This window comes from Amia ocellicauda, chromosome 7 (assembly GCF_036373705.1).
Source record: "Amia ocellicauda isolate fAmiCal2 chromosome 7, fAmiCal2.hap1, whole genome shotgun sequence".
Classification (NCBI taxonomy): domain Eukaryota; kingdom Metazoa; phylum Chordata; class Actinopteri; order Amiiformes; family Amiidae; genus Amia; species Amia ocellicauda.
In genome coordinates, this window is record NC_089856.1 from 11,210,083 (window position 1) to 11,230,278 (window position 20,196).

General features: G+C 44.0%; 1 protein-coding gene across 1 annotated transcript; it reads left to right on the forward strand.

Annotated features, from left to right (window-relative positions):
- Window positions 1–164: 164 nt before the first annotated feature.
- Window positions 165–18,308, forward strand: myg1 (myg1 exonuclease). The gene is made up of 7 exons (XM_066708368.1): window positions 165–475; window positions 2,153–2,265; window positions 8,463–8,622; window positions 9,624–9,773; window positions 11,491–11,613; window positions 12,503–12,684; window positions 17,988–18,308. Exons 1-7 carry the CDS (start codon window positions 200–202, stop codon window positions 18,175–18,177), a joined length of 1,194 nt encoding a protein of 397 aa, XP_066564465.1. The 5' UTR covers window positions 165–199; the 3' UTR covers window positions 18,178–18,308.
- Window positions 18,309–20,196: the final 1,888 nt, after the last annotated feature.

The following is a 20,196-nucleotide window of genomic DNA, read 5'->3' on the forward strand; positions in this document are numbered from 1 at the left end:
AGATGTTATATTATTCTCGGGAGGTTTATGGGGTGCACAGTCTTCCCCCAAACCTAAATAGCTATTATAGCTCCCCACTGTGGCAAGTAACCGGATGCTACTGGCAGCATCCAGGAACCCGCCCTGAGCACGACATCCGCCCGGTCCCGTCCCGATTACAGTCCGACCTCCCCTCCGCTCGCAATCGTTTTAGTTCCGCATGTTTGTCTTTCCGCAGCTCCGCCGTGCTTTAGGCCCAAGTGTCGTCGCTGTTTCCCGCTTTAGTAAACGGGGCTTTGTCCCAACAACCTCCCGTCGTTTTACGTCGCGGCAAACCTCCACGACCGACGTCCGGAAATACCACATGCAATCGCCCGCAGCAAAGCGCTCCTGTGGTCTGAAGATGCCGGCGCCTCGGATCGGCACGCACAACGGGACATTTCATTGCGATGAGGTGCTGGCGTGCTTCTTTCTCCGGCAATTACCGGAGTATAAGGTAGGAGGGTGTGTGGGGGTGGGGGAGCTGTGCAGATCAAATGATGTACATTGTTATGTGCGATACAATGAATGGGGAATTGGTGTTAATGCACCAGGCAAACGTGACCACAACTCTCAGATATCCCTCTGGGAAAAACATGCATCCATGTGCTTTGGTTTAGATTGTAAAACATATCCTGAACTTTACTGGCAAAGAAGCTAACGAGAGACCTATTTATTTTCCCATTTTGACAAGCGCGATTGGATCACCAATTCCAATGCAAAAGCAACGGGCAGCACAACCTCCCCTGTGCCGGCGCACAGAAAGCATGGGTGCACCGTGGGCAGCGTCGACTGGTCCGCTCTTTAAAGTCGTCCCAACCTGGTTTTAAAAATCTCCCAAATCACACACAACACATTTTGTTTTGTTACAGTAATACACGGCAGGGTTAGTGGAAGAGAGCAGCTAGTGCGCATCGAGCATAGATAATGGGTAATGAGTCCTAAAACTGAACCATATTGGGTCTGAGAAGAGGCGCGATTATGTCTGATTTTTAATTCATTGCGTTTTTATCAAGTATTCACGCAAACGATCTTATGATGTGGTTTCCTGTGCAAAAAATACACTTAGAGATGAAGTGGTTATGACGGATCTGCCTCGGCACTTCCCCAGCATGAACCTGCGGGCTCGCTGGAGGTTTTCCGTTTCAGAGAATCGATTAATCAAATGAACAAATGGGGAATAAAGGCATTCAATCCCAAGAGATTGCATGCATCGAGCAAATGAAACCTGTTTGGCTGAGGACAAGGCTGTGCTGTTCCAAGGAGAGAAATGCTCAAGATAATGAGAAAATACATTATTGTGAATGACAGGACTGCTTGTATTTATTGTCCTATTTATTAAAAAGCAATTATACAAATACCCCTTTTCCAGCAATTCCCTCTGTAGATAGGCATGTCTGTCTAATTATATTCACACAGTGTGAGTTGGACAATTGTGTGGATGTCATCTTAACTATTATAAAAGAAAGGTATGTTTGGAAAGATTTGTATTCCGGCCCTGGTTGACTGACCACCCGCTGTGTTTATTTTGTTTGTTTGTTTGTTTTTAATATTTCTTTTTTAGGATTTGCAGCCTCACACCCACAGTCTGGCTGTGAGAGGCAGCACAGTAGGGGATATAAATGAGCCGCCCATAATAATCACGGCCTCCCGCTGCTGGGGAGATGGCTGTCAATGAGGAGAGTTTAGCTGACTAGCCGGCTGCACTTTCTTTGGTGTTTGTTCAGTATTTTCACAGAGAAAACTATGCAGTTCCCCTCCTCCAGTCCATCCCCTGCTGAGAGAATGATCAACCCTTTCCATATTTCAATTCATAGTTTTCCTGAAACAAGCAAAGCCAAAAAAAAAATTAGTTTTCATTTCTAGTGGTTCATTTAAAGAAAGAAAGCAAGGAGTCAGTAACTTCATAATGTTTAAGAGTTTAGTCATGTCTTGTGACAAGTTATCATGTATGTAGGTATATATATTATTGGTGTAATATTGTCGTACATACTATAGTATTTTCAGGTTGTGCATGACTATGAAAGCTCTAGACACGCACTTTGTTAATGAATGATTATTGCGTAGCTCCACAGATGTTTGTGTGCACTGGCAGCTGTGATCTGACGGGCGGTTTGGTTTCCCCTTTTCCAAGGATGCGGAAATCATTCGAACCCGGGACCCTGCCCAGCTGGCCGAGTGTGACGTGGTGGTGGATGTGGGCGGAGAGTTTGATCCTAAACGCCACCGTTATGACCACCACCAGAGGTAAAAGCCCAAGTCCCGAAGCAGCTGTGTGGATGTTGTCTGTTATATGGAGAGCAGCAGTACTATGAGTAAACTGAGTAAACAGAGTATAGGCAGACAAAGAAGCCTGCGTAACGACAAAATGTGTCCCCTTCACGGTTTCCTTGCAAATTACATAACCTTAGAATAGAAGGCGCAATGGTACTGGAAATAACAGGAGAGAGTTGTTAGGGGCTCATAGGAAGCTGGATATGTAACCAGTGCATTAAGCAACTGGGAAATGGGAGATGGTGAGCTGGTAATGTGCTTTCGCAGGAATGGCATTTAGGGCCGGATAAAATCAAAACTTTGATCCACCTGCTAATAGAAAACCTATAGAACTGTGCTCAGTTGCAGCTGCATTTTTAGTAAGGTGCCACTTTCTTCTAATCATGATTGTAACTGCTGTGATGTACAGGTTTGTAGTTTGCCATTAGCGGGTGGGTCAGAATTTTGATTTAATCCAGCCCGTATCAACTCCCATTGTGTAGCAGTTGGATCCTAACCAGATTTGACAAACTCTGCCTTGAATCAATCCAAGGAAACATTAAAGCCACACTATACAGTATGATATCTGTTGGGGTAAAATTGCCCCCTATGTATTGTATATACCCACTGTATAATACTCTGCATGTTGGGAGAACAGAGTACAAGGATTTTTATATAACATATTCATATACTAACTGTTGGGGATAATTAAGATTGGTAGGCATACTGATTATTTAACCTACTGTAACCATGTATCTCATTATATTGTATTCTTATTGTATTCTTATTGTAGGATTAGCCTTTAACAGAAGTTGCAGAGTTAACATTGTCATATCTCACTGGAAACGTTGCCGTGGAAAGGGGGCCTGAAATTTGTCATTATTGCAGAAATAACATAAATAACATACTCGTGCATAACTATTTCTGTGAAAGTCTAGACACTTGAACTCACGGCCATCCCCTCACCTCTATTTTGGAAATGTCAAACCACAATCTCCCTATATTTATATTATATTTTGAGGAACAGCTCAGAGCTGACAACATAAACAATATACATGCTGCTCTTCAGACAAACCAGAAATAAGATAGAGTCCCATGTCATCTACTGCTAGGCAAACCATGCTGAAGATGTCCTTTTCCCAGGCTGTTATGGCACAGATGATGGTCTTGCAGACAGCGAGGAAGAGGATCCAGGAGAAAGGGAGAGCATCCCTCTGGTCTCCACCAGTGTTGTTTCCCTTTGGCACTACACAGCTCTGTGGGTGGTCAGGAGCACCTGGTAGGGCCCTGTCCGCCTGGGCTTTGATGTACACTTAGTCACCTGGCTGAAATGGGTGACAGTCCTGCTGGGCTGGTCAGCTTTTACCTGTGAATGGACAGCTTCGAATGCATGTGTTAGACCCATACAAAAATACAACATTGCATCATCCATCAAGTGGATGTCCATCTCCCTTACAGAACCTGGAGGAGAGGCAGGAAGCCTCATGGGTCGTCCCATAATAATCTCATGCACAGAAAGAGCTTCTTTTCTGTTCTTTTTCTTTTCTTTTTTTAGATTTGCTGACAGTCTCATTGTCATTAGGACTATAGGAAGGCCATCTGGACATTCGAGCCATGTTTGCACATTTTAGCACACCGTAACAGTATTTTTACTACTTGTACTGCATCAGCCTTCATACAGGGATAGACTTCAACCCTTTGTAGAAAACATTTACATTTGTACAAATATATATTCATAACCACATGTAGGCATTTTAACGCAATCTATTTGCATATGAACAAAGTAATGATTTTGTGATTTCAGCTCCCTTCCCAGGATTATGAGCTTGACAAATGTGGCAAGTTGTACAATATTGCTGAGGAGCTGTTACTATGAAACCTTTGGCAAACCAATTTTAAAAAATAATGCCCCCAACACATCTCCATCCCCTCGCCTGTGTGGTCAACAACATGCGCCAGACAGGCAAGCCAGGGAAGGGGTGCACGTGCGGCAACCTTTCCTTAGAAGATATTTGAGCTCTCTTATGGAAGGTGCAGTGGCCGGTTGCAATTTCCTGGAGCTTTAACGGTGCATCTCAGATTGTTTTTTGTCCTGTCCGAGTCATAAGGGTCTAAAATCAGTTTCATTCGGAAACGATGCGTAATATGCATATCAGATATGTTCATAAGATCTCATTAATATCAGTAGTCATTATAGCAACTCCTTTGACAATATAGTTAATAATTATTAGGTCAATATTTACAGTTATCAATTATTATTGTTTCAGATTGTTTTACAACACTCCCATAAACATACATTTGTAATTACATTCACAGTATTAGGAACAATACCTTGTCTCATCCAGTGCTTTAGTTTTTTATTATTGTTTTCTTTTATTTATTATTCTTATCAACATCAGTGTTATTATTATTAAAATGCAACCATTACTATTTCTCTCTTTCTCTCACTCAAGCTCACAGACACCGTCACTTCTCCCCTTCCTATTCGGGGGGGTTTGGGTGTCCTATTTCTTCAGTCTGCTTGATATTTTCTTAACTGCCAAACAGTTTCATAACTGTTTTAATCTTACTATGACTGTCTCAATGAATTATTTATAAAACATTGCAGTAATTTACATCAAGTAAATTCCATATTTTCCTTCGTATTCTCTTTCAGTTACCTTCAGAACCTCGTGTGCTGAAAACAGCAGCACATTATTATTACTTTTCAGACCAAACTCCTCTTCCAGCTTCTCAAGCCCTATCACTCTCAATCTCTCGTCAATTTACTCAAACCCTCGTCAACTTTGGTTAACATTGCTCAGCATGCTAACAGTTATTATTTTACAAGAAATGTATTCCGGGTTTATTATCAATATGTGTTAATTATATTCATACAGATGTCACTCCATTATTCGTTTATTGAAGTAATATATTTACCTAACAAAATATTAGCCAATAGGCCATTGATCTCAATAATGATTCCCATATTCCTAGGAAACCTTCTCCAAATTGTTGCAGTCTCTTCCGATTCATAATTTTTGATTTTGTTGTTGCACAATGTTTTTACTTTTGTTTCTAGTTTTCTAAAACCTAATCTAATATATGATTGTTTCACTTCCTTTCCATTCTTACTTGTTTCCTTTAAAAATATTTTATATTACTTGAGCTCACTAATTCTATATGTTTAATCTTATACTTCTGTGGTATCTTACCCTTTTCCTAAATCTCTTGTTATATTTTTAAATATAAATATAAGATAATTCAGATTTCCGATCTGTGGCATGTGGTATTGACCCTGCAGTGTCTCAAACAGCCCTTACAACTTATTTATGATGGTATTTATTTATTTATGAAGTTTCTTATTATTTAGATTAAATGTCAAATAATCCCACTTGATTATTTCACTACCTCAGTTTTTCTTGATCCATTGTGATCAAGGTCATCTCAAAATTTGTATTATTCTGACAAAGACTTATGGAAACTTTGTCAGTTTTATCTTATGTTTCCTTGATTCCACCAATCCTGGTACTCCAACAGAGACCATTATTATTATATATTACTTTCCATTTGTCTTTGGGACATTTGACTTAGACCAGATTGTATTTTGCAGTTTTCTTTTTTCTAATGAATGGATAAGTTAGCTAGCTTTAGTTTCTCATTTCTTATTCACATTCATATTCAACTCCAGTACCCCAACATTTCTAGGAAGAGAGTCATTCATAGTCATTCATTGTGCATCTGGGCCAGCTTTTCTGCCAGCAAGAGTGCATAGTCTGCCCGGAGCACTGATAAATCAGAGGAGAGCATAGGTGGTCTCCCTTGCGTCCCAACCCAAGGTGTGGGAAAGGGAATCCCAAACACAGCCTCATAGGGCAATATCCCAGTAGTCTTACTGGGAGTCAGGCGTATTCCAGCCAACACCAGTGGCAACAGCACATCCCAGTCCTTAATTTGAGTTCCAGAGATTGCTTTAGTCAATTTTCTTTTAATAGTTTTGTTCACTCGTTCCACCACCCCAGAAGACTGTGGGTGGTAGGGAATGTGGAACTCCTAGGATTCAAAGATTTGATCAAAACAGTATCACCCGTTACATAGGGGTGTCTTGGTAAACCATCTAATTTTCTTTAGCCATAAGTCAGGCTTTTGTCTTTATTACACATGCAAAAATCCTATCTCGTAGTACCATTAATCATTCCCACCGATACTCAGGTACTGCTTATTCACTTCCAATCATAACACACATTTCTCGACACATAAAGATAAACAAGAAGAGTGACATACTTGCAAACACATAGATATTACAGATTTATTTGCTAGGCAGACATGGAATGTGTCTGATATCATAACTCCTAACACACTCGAGAGTTTCGGAGAATCAATCCAAGGAAGCATTAAAGCCACACTATACAGTATGATACCCTAATGTGTCTGACGCCTTCCTCCTGGCAGTTCCTATTACAGTTTCATCATTTGTGACAGGATGGGGCATTGTAAACTATACCGGCATTTGGATATAACTTCAGCCACACTGTGAGCCACAGACAGTATTGCTTGGTAACAGCTTGAAAAATGGAGTCCAAAATATAAATCTGATATATAACCTGCAGCAGAACAAAGACTTTAGCCCCAGGCGATTAAACTCTGCAGGGCTTCTCAGTGCAACTTGGCTGCAGGCACTAATCACCAAATTTCCAGCAAAAAACTGAAATTACTCCAAATTGCTGTGCATTGGGAGTCTGACATTCCCCCCTGCTGTAATGATCTGAATTTCCTCCTGCAATCTGGTTTTCTCTGATGGTTACAGTGGTTACAACTACAAACGAAGGGACACTATCAGTGCCACACAGACGAGGAGCAAATCAATAATTATACTGATTGTAAAGAACCAATTGTAAGAAACAGAGAGACCAGCTGGACGTTGTGCCTCAAAACAAAAAGAAAGTGACCTCTGTATGTGTCTCCATCTGCAGGCAGGCCGACCCAGAGCTGTATCTCAGATCTGAGTAACTGGGCAATTAGTCTGCTAATCGCTGTAATCCCTTCGAGCCGCATGACACACGACAACAATTAATGATACATCTATGGTTTGGGATTTTACAATGCATAGTCCAGTCACGTGAGGTGCGGCCCATGATGGGGAACCGGACAGGGTCTGGATTCTATTAATGATCTCCACAGCACCGCTCTTGCATGCTGCTTACATCTCTGCAATCCTTTTTATTTATCGTGCTATATTATAATCCCATGCCTCATTTGCCATGCAGTATAAATTGTTTTCTCTCCCTGTGGAACTCGTCTGCAGATGTTCCCACTCCATTGTGCCTCACAGCTTTCGACTGTTCGTAATAGGTGTGTAATGAATTAAATTGTTTTTGATTGTCGGTTGCCATGGTCAGACGCTTAAACAAAATACGCTATTAATATTTATGTATAATTTACTTTGCAATGTAGCATATCAATTGATAATTAGTGATGATTTGGTTTATGAAAGAAATATGTATATTTTTAGGTTAGCAAATGTCAGAACATTCTCTCTCTCTCGCTTTACTCTGCTCTGCTCCCAAGGAAGCAGACACAAACGCTAGCATCGTACATGTCACGCACAGATGTAACGTTTTTTTGAAAAAGATGTCCCTATTAACCAGGTCTCAAGGCTGCACTCTTAACTGTTCGACATCAATTGGATTTGTGGGACTCATAATCATGCTGTAGCTCATTGCAATTCCCATTATGTGCTTTGCGTCTCTAATCTCGGTTGTTTCCTTAATTCGATCACTTGCTGAGTAAAGCTGTTCCTTTATAAGAAAAAAGAAAATTGTCCATCTGCAAAGCTCTGTCGAGGCCGGCAAAACGGTTTCTTAAGACTGCTGCAGGAACCCGACTACCAGTGGGATCTGTGGCTTAGACGTCAGGCCAACCAATTGCTATCCCTGTGTTTACCCCCCTTTTGGATGTTAAGCGAATGTTGTTTGTTTTTTATAACGGAGATGTAAGTTTTCTTTAAATTAAACTTTCATTTTTGTCGGCCGACACCCTACTGCCAAGACTGAACTTTTGGGGTCAACTTCACTGTGCCGTTGATGTCTTTTTCACAGATTTATGGTGACCACTAAGCTATGTGTATCCATTGGCCAGCTATAGTCGGAGAGCTTATTTTGATGCCAGCTGCGGTCTGACGTTGCTTTTGCCCCCTGCGTCTCTGTCCCCAGGTCGTTCTGCGATTCCTTCAGCAGCCTGTGCCCAGAGAAGAAGTGGGTGACCAAGCTGAGCAGCGCTGGCCTTGTCTACCTCCACTTTGGGCACCGCATCTTGGCACAGCTGACCCAGCAGGAAGAAGGGACACCCAGTCTGGAGGTCCTGTACAACAAGGTGAGGATGAGAGAGGAGAGGGGAGCCGGTGGTGGACTACTTGGACTGCCCCCAGAGATGTATTTTCTCATGTCTAGGAAGATATTGTTTTTCTTCTCCTCTGTGGCTAATAGTTTATTAATCATTGACTCACACTTCTCGTATACATTGATGCTGTAGAATGCCCTGCCACAGTATTTTTGTGAAGGCACTATATCAAAGCAGGCCTAGATCAAATCAAGACTAACTTACTCGCAAATAACTACTAGCTTGTACCTGATTGCTGACACTATTCAGACATAATTAGGTACAGGTTTGTAATTGTCAATATCTAGTCATGTCAAGGTGTTGAAGTGGCCTAAAACTGATTGATTGATATTAGCAGGATCTGTTATGATTTATTTTTCTTCAGCAGTACTGTGTTTCCCTGTAGCCTGACTGTTGATTTACGCATTAGTCCAGGGGCCAGTGGATCCATTTTATATCTTTTGCTTTTCCCTCTCCAGGCGCCTAGAGAATCCATTTCCCAGTAAGTCTAGCGCTTTAAATGGCATCAATTCACCTCCACGAAATCACATTTTCCAGCTATGAAAAGCCTTGAGGGAAATCTAATGTGATTTCGTGAGCAAACAGATAGATGGGATGAACCGTGCGTTTATTGCAATAGGCTAAATAGTCAGGCGTTTTGAAATGTTCAGGCTTCGACGCTTACATCACTGATCTCTCTGCCTGCGCTGCCAGTTGTAAATGGAATTATCGTCGGTCCGTTGTTATGATTTTGAAGCAGGCTGTGGTCCGTCTGCCGCTGTCCTCCGTTGTGTTGCCATGTGCTCAGAGGTGTGTTGAAGTCAGTCCCGCTGTTCACGAGTGCGTTGACAGTGCTTTGGGTGGGAATAAATGTCAGAAGGGGTTGAAGTCACGCAGTATCCCAGTCCCCTCGCTGTCACCCGCAGTTGTCGGTCTCTCTCTCTCTCCCCCTCTCTCTCCTTCCCTCCCTGTCTCACTCTGTCTCTCTGCTGCAGCTGTATGAGAACTTCGTGGAGGAGATCGACGCCATCGATAACGGGATCTCCCAGTGGGACGGCGAGCCGCGCTACGCCATGACCACCAACCTGAGTGCCCGTGTGGGGCACCTCAACCCCCGCTGGAACGACAAGAGCCAGGACACAGAGGTGGGCACAGACGCAGGCATTGCTGACACAGTTTCATAATGAATCGCTTAACCTATTTTTGAGCTTCATAAAGGAAATGTAGATGGTGGGTATTGGTTATAACCCACAATTCCAACTCCACCTTCATTCAACAAACACATGTGAAACCTCTCTTTGATTTCCCTGATGCTGTTCTGTGACAAGGAGTTTAACCTGGGGTCAGACCCAACATGCAAGTGCACTGTGGGGCAGTAGAAAGCTCTGCATTGGTGGTAGTTCAGGTAGACTCGTATTAGTGCTCAATTAACACTACAAAGGCATAGAGGCAAGTGGAAATAAATCACAGCCTCTTTGGGTCTGTTTATCAGCTCCCAGCTCCCTCTGCGGCTCCTCGGAAACTCACGTCTACACAAATGCTGTAGGAGAGAGACGGAGAGAGAGAGACAGAGCGAGTCCTGCAGGCAGGCTTTAATGTACTAGAGATAATGCAATATAGATGAAGTGTGGGCTCACGCAAAGCCGTTTGCTTGAGAAATTGTGGCCGGTGTGAGATGATGTGGAGGGGTGTGTGGGGGGGGGACTTAAGCACACTGTCACTTAAGTGCGTTTCAGCTCCGGTTTGCACCCCAGATCCCATACTGTGAGGCAGGAATGCTGGGACATAAACCATAACCTTTTGATCGTCCCACAGAGCTTTTCCTTTGGCTGTGTAGGACAAAATTGCCTCATACAATATCTATATATAATATTTTTTCTTTCTAGACATCATAAATAAACATACAGAAATGTTCAGTCCACAGGCAGGACAATCACAGTCCATCCATGCATTCATCCATCCACTTTGATTAACCGCTTCATCCAGCACAGGGTCATGGTGACTAGCAAAGTCCATTTCCTCACGTTTGGGTTGGTGCATTTTTAAAGGCCTATAATTAAACCCACACAGACAGAGACAGAGATGTAGGAGAAAGCATCTTTGGTTGACTCCATGGGCGTTGTCTGCTGCCAGATCATTTCTGAATCTCCATCCCGTTTCTCTCAAAGCACCCAAAATGGATTCTGCTGTGTACCTTAATTCAGTTTTCTTCACTGTTACGAGTATTTTGATAAATGTGCAGATGTTAGGGTAATGGAACACCAGCATATTGGAGAGATGGTTAGATCTAAAAAGGGGGGTGCATGATATTGTAATGATCTATGCAGTATCGCACTTTTACAGAGTACGGAATAGTATCTCCGGTAGTTTCTACTTAAGTTATTAATTTGAACCTGTCAAAGTGTCCGATGCACCTAACAATTTCCAATTAGGTTTTGTGTTTTGAACACAAACCCTGCCCGCACTGTGACAATGGACCGGGCTCCTGCAAATCACAGACACGTTCTTGCATTAGAAAAATGCCAGGTCACATTAAGTCATCACAGAGTGAAGATGCATCTCTCTCTCTCTCTCTCTCTCTCTCTATCTCTCCCCACCCCTCCCCTCCCCTCCCCTCTCGCTCGATTCCACTGGACAAACTGATGCCAAATTTTAGGACTAAATCCATTCCATACACAAGAATTAGCTTATTCATTATCGTACCTATCAATATGCTGTGCACTTACAATAGTAGCCTGAAAGCTTAGGAGACATTGGTCTTGGACTAATGAGTGAGTTGGGAAGGGAGGCCCCCCTTCCTTTCCTCCGATGCAATTGGCTCCTGACTGTGTCTTGTCTATGCTGGGGTGGTGTTTCTTGCAGGAGGGGTTCAAGAAAGCTATGGAGATGGTGGGCACTGAATTTCTGGACAGGGTCGACTTTTACCAGCGTTCCTGGCTTCCAGCCCGGGCCCAGGTGGAGGAAGCCGTTCGAACCCGAGCTGAGGTACAGTCATGCTAGGAGAGCCGGGGTCCTTTGGGTCATTATAGCCCCTTTTTTTTTTTTTTACTCACTGAGCTGGGTTTATTCCAGGGTCATATAAACCAGAGGAATTCCCAGATGTGTTGAAATCGATGTGGTTCATAGATGCTCTTCCTCACCTGTGACATTTTTCCCATGATTAAGTAATGAAGAATTAAAGGATCTGTAAATGTGAACCTGCGGCTGTGGTTTCAGAGAGGGCATGTGACTTGTGACTGCCCTCATGCATGTTCTGCCTCCCTCTCGGACTGTCCCCACAGTGGAAAATAAGATTTGCACATGTAGAGGTGTTAAACAGTGTGTCCCCTTCTGCAGTTGTCATTTAACCCCCCCAGTCTCTAGTTACATCAGTTCATCAGTACATTCCTGGTACATGTTGCCTCGCGCTGATTATTCAGCTGCCCAGATTATCTCTCTAAAGCCGAGGCTGACCTGGCACTGCCTGTTGTTCTGTCACCTGAAGAAACCTCAGTTTATCATATTCAGATTCAGGGCTTGATTTTGCCCAGATGTACAACCTTAAATAAAGCCAACAGGATTTTATCTTTAAAACAAACTGAAAATCGGCCTTTCAGAAATCAGGGGCTTCAAGATGGTGAAATTACCAAAACTCAAACTTTATAGTTTGAACAGTGAGGAGAGCTGTGGCCCTCCAGGACCAGTGTTGCCCACCTCTGCTAGAGAGTGACCCTGCGAGGAGGCTTGTGTCCCAGCACAGCACAGTAAAATATAACTATAACTTATAAACAGAAAACCAGCGAAGAGTGTGAAAGGGGGTTTAATAAGGGGAAAACTACGGAACATCTGCGAGCTTTCTCCATGAGTGTGAGCTCTGTGTCCTGTGCTGTTCCAGGTGGACCCCAGTGGGGAGGTGGTGGTGCTGGGACAGGGGGGCTGTCCCTGGAAGGAGCACCTGTTCAGCCTGGAGGAAGAGCTGGCTATGGAGACGCCCATCAAGTTTGTGCTTTACCCAGACCAGAGCAGCCAGTGGAGGGTGCAGTGTGTGCCCGCCGGCCTGCACACCTTCCAGAACAGGTAGGCATATATATATCTTTTGAAATGAAAGTTAATACCCCAATTCCAGGACGGAAGCTAGTGTGGTGTGGAGGGGAATCAAATAAAAAATAAACCACATGACAAAGTAAGAGTCGAAGACCTGTGCCCAGGTTTGCAAAAGCACTTTAAAATGAGGAAGAGCTTCTAATTGCGGAGATTAATGCACCGCTGCGCCCTCTAGTTTTCCCGAGCCTCCCTGTGGACCCCACTGCACTTCCACTTTATGAGCTTGATGCTTGATGAGACGGTAGGCCTGAGGCAGGGAGGTGGGGGGTGTTAATTAGGTAACATGACCCCTTCATTCCTGGCTCGATAGCCGTCTGGTCAAGGCAGTTACCCCAGTGGTCCCCCCAGGGGCAGTCCTGGAGGGGCATGCCTTCTCTATGGAAACTGGGCCGCCTGCTCGGCCCACTTCACTTCAGCAGCCAGGGGGGTCATTTGCTTCAAATCTTGTGGCCTGTTGAGGTGGGGGGGAAAGGGAAGAGGAGGTAGGGAGGGAGAGAATGATGAAGGGAGGGACTGATGGAGATAGAGATCGAGGCAGAGGGATATTTCAAACCTGTACTCTCTCTGGCCCTCCAGGCTTGTAGTTAATAAGGGAGGATATCTGATTAATAAGCACCTCTCCCTCCCTCCCATGCCAGAGCCATGGTCTGCTGGTGTGTTTGTAAGAGCTTGGCAGGGATAAGTAATCTCCTATCTCCCTTACCACAAAAATCCTATTAGGCTGAAGCTATTTTCATCTTTTCTTTTTTATAGGTTAATTCCTGATTCGGGAAGCCCTCAGATCTTATTTTCTCACTTCAGCTGAGCTCTCTGTGGCTTAACTCCACCCATAATTGCACTAATTGGTTGCATTAAGCCTCCTCTGAGCTCCTATATTTCAATACCCTTGGCTTGGTTTCAATCCCTCATTTAAAACATGCAAACAAGCGCTAAAGCTAATTATTAGCTCTGTCAAAGTATAAGTAAGTGAAAGCTCAGTCCATTTTGGCAGCTGCCCTTTATCCAAGGTGATGCCAAGCTGATTAGAAAATTGGTTTCACTGTATACTATGAAGTGTACAAGATTGCTGTACTGTGAAAAGATCCGCCCATTGTAAGTGAATCTTTGCCATGGCACATTAAGACCATAGTGGGAAGCTTAATCCCACAAACATTCACCCATTGAGGGCACAGTTGGGGAGTTTACCTGCTCTTTCTCGCTCTCACCCCAGTGATATATAAATTATCTCTGCTGATTTGACTTCGGTGGGCAGGTCGTTCCACCATTTAGGGGCCAGGGATGAGAAGGAGTGGCTCTGGAGGAAGGAGAGTGGAGAGGAGGCAGAGTTAGTCTTCTGGCATTGGAGGAGCACAGTGGTCTGGAGGGAATGTATGGAATTAGCCATGCGTAGGGCTCTAGTGCCCTTGTCACAGGAGATTGTGGGAAAGGGTGGTTTAGGAGGCACGGAGAACAGCAGGTTCCAGAGAATTGCATCGTCAGTTACATCATGACATTCTTGGTGGTCCCTTGACCTCTCATTTCTCTGCCATTGGAACCATTATAGCAAATGCCCCCTGTGTTCAACGTATGGGGTGAGATTAATCACATTTGCGTGTGCAATGCAGGTTTGCTGGCGAAAGTGTGTGTGGTTTGCCAGGGTCATTTCTGTCCGTCTCTGTGGCCATTTATTTTTATTATTGCCAGCAAGCCTGATTCTCCCACGTTTATGCCCGAAAACGTGGATATGAGGGCCCTATGAAATCCCTTGTCTTATGGAAATTAGTTTGTGCAATAGGCCGCAGAGAAGAAAAAATGTAAAACGCTTACTTGCTTCTCACAATGTCTTGCACCGATGCCTTTTTGTTGTTGTTACAACTGAGATTTGTGACAGACACATTTCCGCTCCATCGGACATCACGGATTGATGCACAATTATGGGGTCTAGCGGTAGACTGGTCCCATTGTTGCTTAAAAAGGACCCTGTCTGGGATTTGACTGGCTTGTGGGCTCTCTTCAAGTCGCAGCTGATATCAGATAATGTGAACAAGTAGCGCCTGGTTCTGCTACAGTGAGTTTCCGTATTGGGCAATAATAGCTCTTTTCTTCAAGGTTCGCCCGGGTGAATCTGCAATTGAGGTTCAGAACATTTCAGTGCCACTGTAAGAAAAACATCTATTCATTTTCAGTTGTTTTCATGAGCAATGCTGCACAGAAAAAGTCAGGTGGGGGGAGTAATAGTGGTGGCAGGGGGAAGATAAATGAAAGAAACACTGCAAGTGTTGATTTTGGGAGATGTGTGTGGTTTTATTTTTTCTTGAACCGATTCCTTTCTCAGGACTTGTAGGCATATGTATGTTGCGTTGATCTGCTTGGCAAATCAAAGCCAAGACACGTTAATTAGAAGGACTAAGATCATAAGACCGTGGCAGGGAAGTTACAAGAGAGAACCAGAGCGAACGAGGGGTGGGGGGGAGAACTGTGAAATAGAAATCGATAGATTTTCCAAAAGGCCAAGAGAGGAAGGAAAAAACAAACATTCAAATGTATTTGGTTTAAAAAAAAATTATACAATTTGTCACCAAACGTGTACATCAAACGCAGTATTGAAAAGACACCGATGTGGGCCTGCAGATGAGTCCGTCCAACCACTCAAAGCTGCGTTTGATGGGAATGAATCTCGTATGATCATTCTAAAGGTCACGAACAGGAGCAGACCAGTGAGATTTCCTTTCACATTTGGTACTTTGTAGCTGATGGTTTTTTTCAGTTTCAGTTACATGCCTCCACTACTCTTTGTGTAAAAGTGTGGCAATATATCCACTGTCCTAAATGTGCTTTTTCATAAAGTCTTTATAAAGTCTTTCATCTTTAACCCTGCCTCCACAGTGAGTATAAAGAGAGAGAGAGGGAGGGACACTTCAGGATCTTTAAGCCTTAGATGTCGAGCTCGGGAATACGATCCAAGCCAATTAAACAATGAATAATCCTGGTATTATTAAGGAAATGGAGCAGTTAGTGTGAACATTTATTATTTTTCACTTTAATACCACTCAGTTGGGACTTGTCCAAAAAAAAAAAAAAAATACATAGTGTAGGGGGTTGATCCCCAGAGGCGTGTTAAGGACACAATAAGACAGGGATGTGGGGAAATCCATGCAAGTGTAATACAAGACAAAAGTTAAACAAACGCCTTTTTTTAGCCTAAACTAAACGCCTAACAAGTCCCTCTCTATAAAGCTAATAATAAACACAAGCAAACAATCATAAATCATGCACAGTCCTGTTACCGTTGTTCTCTTTCACTCGTTCTCCAGCACTCGCTTTTCTCCAACACTCTCCTCCCAGGCTCACCTCCTGCCTACACAACAACAGGAAGTCAGGTGCTTCCCTGTTGTAAAGAGGCAGGGAGTCAGTCCTATTGGGAACAACGGGTCAGCTGTTCCGCCGATGAATCCCCCCCGGGGTCTGACAGTACAGTTTAGGGCGGGTCTGCACTGCGCCACCCCGCACTGCGTCACAATAGAAGGACTTAGATGGTTGGATGCTACAAACTTATGGTAACATCCCAATCCCAATGTAAGACATCTACTGGCTCGTAAGTGTTGCATTGAAGAAGGGAGCTGTAGGAATTCGAAAAAGCTGGAATTTGCAGGTGTGAACTGTTCCTTTAAACCCAAAGCAGCGTCTCTGTAGCTCAAGACACTGTAACTCCCATTCCTGTTGGTGCTCAGCCTCTGTGAAATCCTGCAATTAGGATGGGGAAGCTTGAACACGCGCAGGATAAGAGGTTAGGTCCGGACAGTTGCCTTCACTGTATCTTGTATTAGGATGCCTCATTAACACCCAGCAGCAAGCTATTCTGTGTGAATGCGTGGGAGACTGGATTTTAGTAGCACTTGCACCTCCAGGACAAGTTTGTCTGTCAGAGTGTCGGCCATTTCAACTATGAATTATACATCGCCTAGACTGTTTGTGTGTTTTTTTTTGGGTGGGGGGGTTGGCAAAATAAAACCCTCCAGCCCTGTCAGTGTCAGTATCGAATTGCACTGACACTCCATGTGCAAAACAGTCTGTTTTTCTGGGCAGGTTATTAAACTGTGTACGAAAGACACCAGGTTTTTATTTACGTATTTATTTTCTGTGGTGCTCTGTGTCTAGACCGGTTTGTTTTTTCTGTGTGCTGTCTGTGCATTGACTTACTGGTGCAAATGTAGCCTATCATACTTGCACTGTTTGGCATGGAATGTCAGTCTGGGGAAATTCCACCAAGATTACCTCTACCTGATGACATCTCACTCTCATTATAGATCCAAGTGACCATGGCACTCTAAATCACAAGGTCGGCTCTTCCAGTCTTTTAAAGGACAGGACCCTGGCCCTGTTGGGGCTCTGCTTTATGAGCCACAGGGGCAACAATTCATTAAGCTGTTGGCTGGCTTGCACCCCAGGCGTCATCCAGTAAAACACGATTGGTATCCACACATGGCAGAGGTTTTATGTGCGGATATAGAGTTTATATATCTATACACAGTTCAGGCAGCCAGCTGTGTAACAGTGGGTCGATGGGTGGTAAAGTGGTCTATGGAAACCCTGGTTCTGTCCGCCTGTGATTGGACAGAAGCACCAGCCAGCAGGTCGGTCTCCATGGTGTCTTACCTATGGTGATAATTGACGCTCTCGGCAAAATCTTTCTCCTTTGATTAGTTATCGACAGTGAGCGCAATCCCCCAGCTCGGCAATCTTCTGCCTCTGGCTTTTCCTGGGATTGGAAATGCTTATGATTGAACGCATGCCCCCCCCCCCCTAATAGAAACCAGAGTAACCTTTAAGTTTTCCCATCTCAGATCATTCCCAGTCTCCCCTAAGATTCACTCTGCGCTGTCCCTGCAGGCTCGGCACCGCGGCTCCCCTCTACTTCCCTCTTATGATTCACTGGGCTCAAAGGACAGAAGTCAATGCAAATGGATTTAATTTTTTCCTATAATTTATGTAGGTTCTGGGGTCAAATGATTTCCAGTCCAGAGATATTTCAGTTTCCTTATAATAGCTGTCCACTGCACCCACACTGTCAGGTCAGCTAAGTTGGCCCTGCAGTTCAATCCTGAGTTGGGCTTGGAACCAGACATTTATTTACAGTTTGGGATTTTTCTTCATCGACCATAGGCCTGTTTTTGTGCACATCGTTTGGCGATTTCTTACGGGACCCAAGGGTAGCTGTGAAACATCCATTTAAAAGCCCGACTCAGCTGTGCTTGAGTTCAGCCCTAAGTCCCTCTGTCTCCGCCTCCTCCCTGCAGGCTGTCTCTGCTGGAGGAGTGGCGAGGAGTGCGGGACGAGGCCCTCTCTTCCCTCAGCGGCATCCCCGACTGCATCTTCGTCCACGCCAGTGGCTTCATCGGTGGCAACCGCACGAAGGAGGGAGCTCTGGAGATGGCGCGGCGTACCCTGCGGGCGGTCGCGGACGCTACCCCAGCCAATGGCAGCTGACGTTAGAGGGCGAGAAGAAAGCTTGGCCCCCTCGCTCGGGCTAGGGTGGGCCAGGGGGCGAGACTGTGTATCTCCATGTTTATGTTTTTGTAATAAACTTTCCATGAGGTCAAAAAAGGACGAAAGAAAAAGCAGTCTCTTTTTTTTAATTATTGTATTTTTATTTCTCTCTCTGTGGCAGGCGTCTTGAGGTGACTTGGGCAAAAACTGTTATGATAGAAAATAGACAAATTAGAAAGCAAACATCCGTCAAAAAACTAAATTCACTTGGTTTCATGTATTACCTTCAGTGTGTGTGTGATGTATTTACATTATGAACGTATTCTTTATTCACAAAGGAAACAACTATTCTAAAAATATACACGAAATGGCCCTTGTTTTGTTTACTACACGGTAGTAAGCGGTGAACGCCTTGGCAACGCTGGCAGCACGGGGTATTGTTACATCTGCATAGCAACACAAGGGATGCTGAAAAGGCTGAACAGGAGGATTCCTCGCATGTAATACACGCGCATCTCCAGCGGCCCTTCAGCATATTCACCTAATTTGGCATTTTAATTCCCTCGTGGCTGCCGGGGTGACATAGGCAACAAAAAGCAGAACACTTGAAAGGGATTTTCCTGATTTGCACCTAGCAATTAGAGAGCCATCTCCGGGAGCCTGGCATGGCGCCTCATTATATCAGGTTTTAATCGGCCCTATCTGGGAGGTATGACGCGTGACGGCAGGATTCAATTCCCCGCACTGCTCGCTCGCTCTGTAATTAACAGCCAGGCCTGTGCGTGTGAAACGCTCGCCACACTCCACATCACCGCCTGGTTTCCCTCGCATCGATTTTGTTTCGCCCCGTTTTCTGCCTATTTATTGTCTTTCTCTCGGTCCAAGGTTTTGCTCAAACTGATCAATTGATTTTGTTTTGTTTTTTAAAATATATTTCCTACTTCAAATGGATTTTATCTTCTTGTTTGGGGAAGTGAAAGATGGCTTGTATTTGAGGTGAAGCGTAACTCCAAGAGCCTTTATGACGTTGTTAGGTTTATGATCAGTAAAGACAAGGGGGGTGTAGCAGTCGGCACTTATTGGTGGTGGTGGTGTCGTCTTTGTGTCAGAGAGAGAGAAACAGAAAGGGAAAGAGAAATTCCTGACATTTAAAGTAAAATCCCTCTTCTTCCCCCACCTGTTCCTCCAGCTGTTCAAGGTTGACATTTGATCAGCGTTGTTTTTCAAGATGTCCTCCCTTGTGCGCTGCTTTGACAGCAAAGGAGAGATGTTCCCCTCCATGCTTTCTTATTACTCCTTCCTATACAAACAAACAACCAGTGTGTCAACAATAGGGAAAAAACACAGGTAAGTCACTAGAGTGGCTGTGTAAAAAATAAAATAAAAGTGTAGGGCAGTCAAAAGCCTCACTGTTTAGAGCTTGTAACTTGCTCTTTGACAACAAAGTGCTATTCAGTAGAGGATAGCATGACCTACCTGACCTAACATCCTTGTGTACAAAGTCACAGATTAATCTATTCCCTCCCTGATCTATGGAAAAGCCAGGTCTGATCTCCGAGTCCAGTCAGATTGCGGTCAGCACGTCGTCTCCCGTCTCCTCAGAGGATCTCCACTGGCCTGAGGTAGGTACAGCAGCTTGGTTTCAATCAGCAGGCTCTCATCCTTGCATCCAAAGATTTGGAAAGATATGGATAGGAGAAAATTAAATATTTACAGCAGTGGACTAATCGCAAATCCTTTCCCACTCCTGGGGATAGTGGGAAATTATTTTACATTGTTGCGTAGCATTTTAATGTTTTATTTTTCCCCTCTTCTCCCCATTTAATGAATCTCTGCATTACAATGTACCATCCTCATTATCCAGATTATAAACATCATTAGCGATAGGCCTGGGTGCATACTGTTTTCAGTTCATTCTTTTAGTTGAAATAGCTGGCTTTTTTTTTTTTTGCTGTTGACCCCATTGCAGTTTTATAATCCCATCCAACCCTGCTTTTTGATTAGGATGTGTTTTTCTGT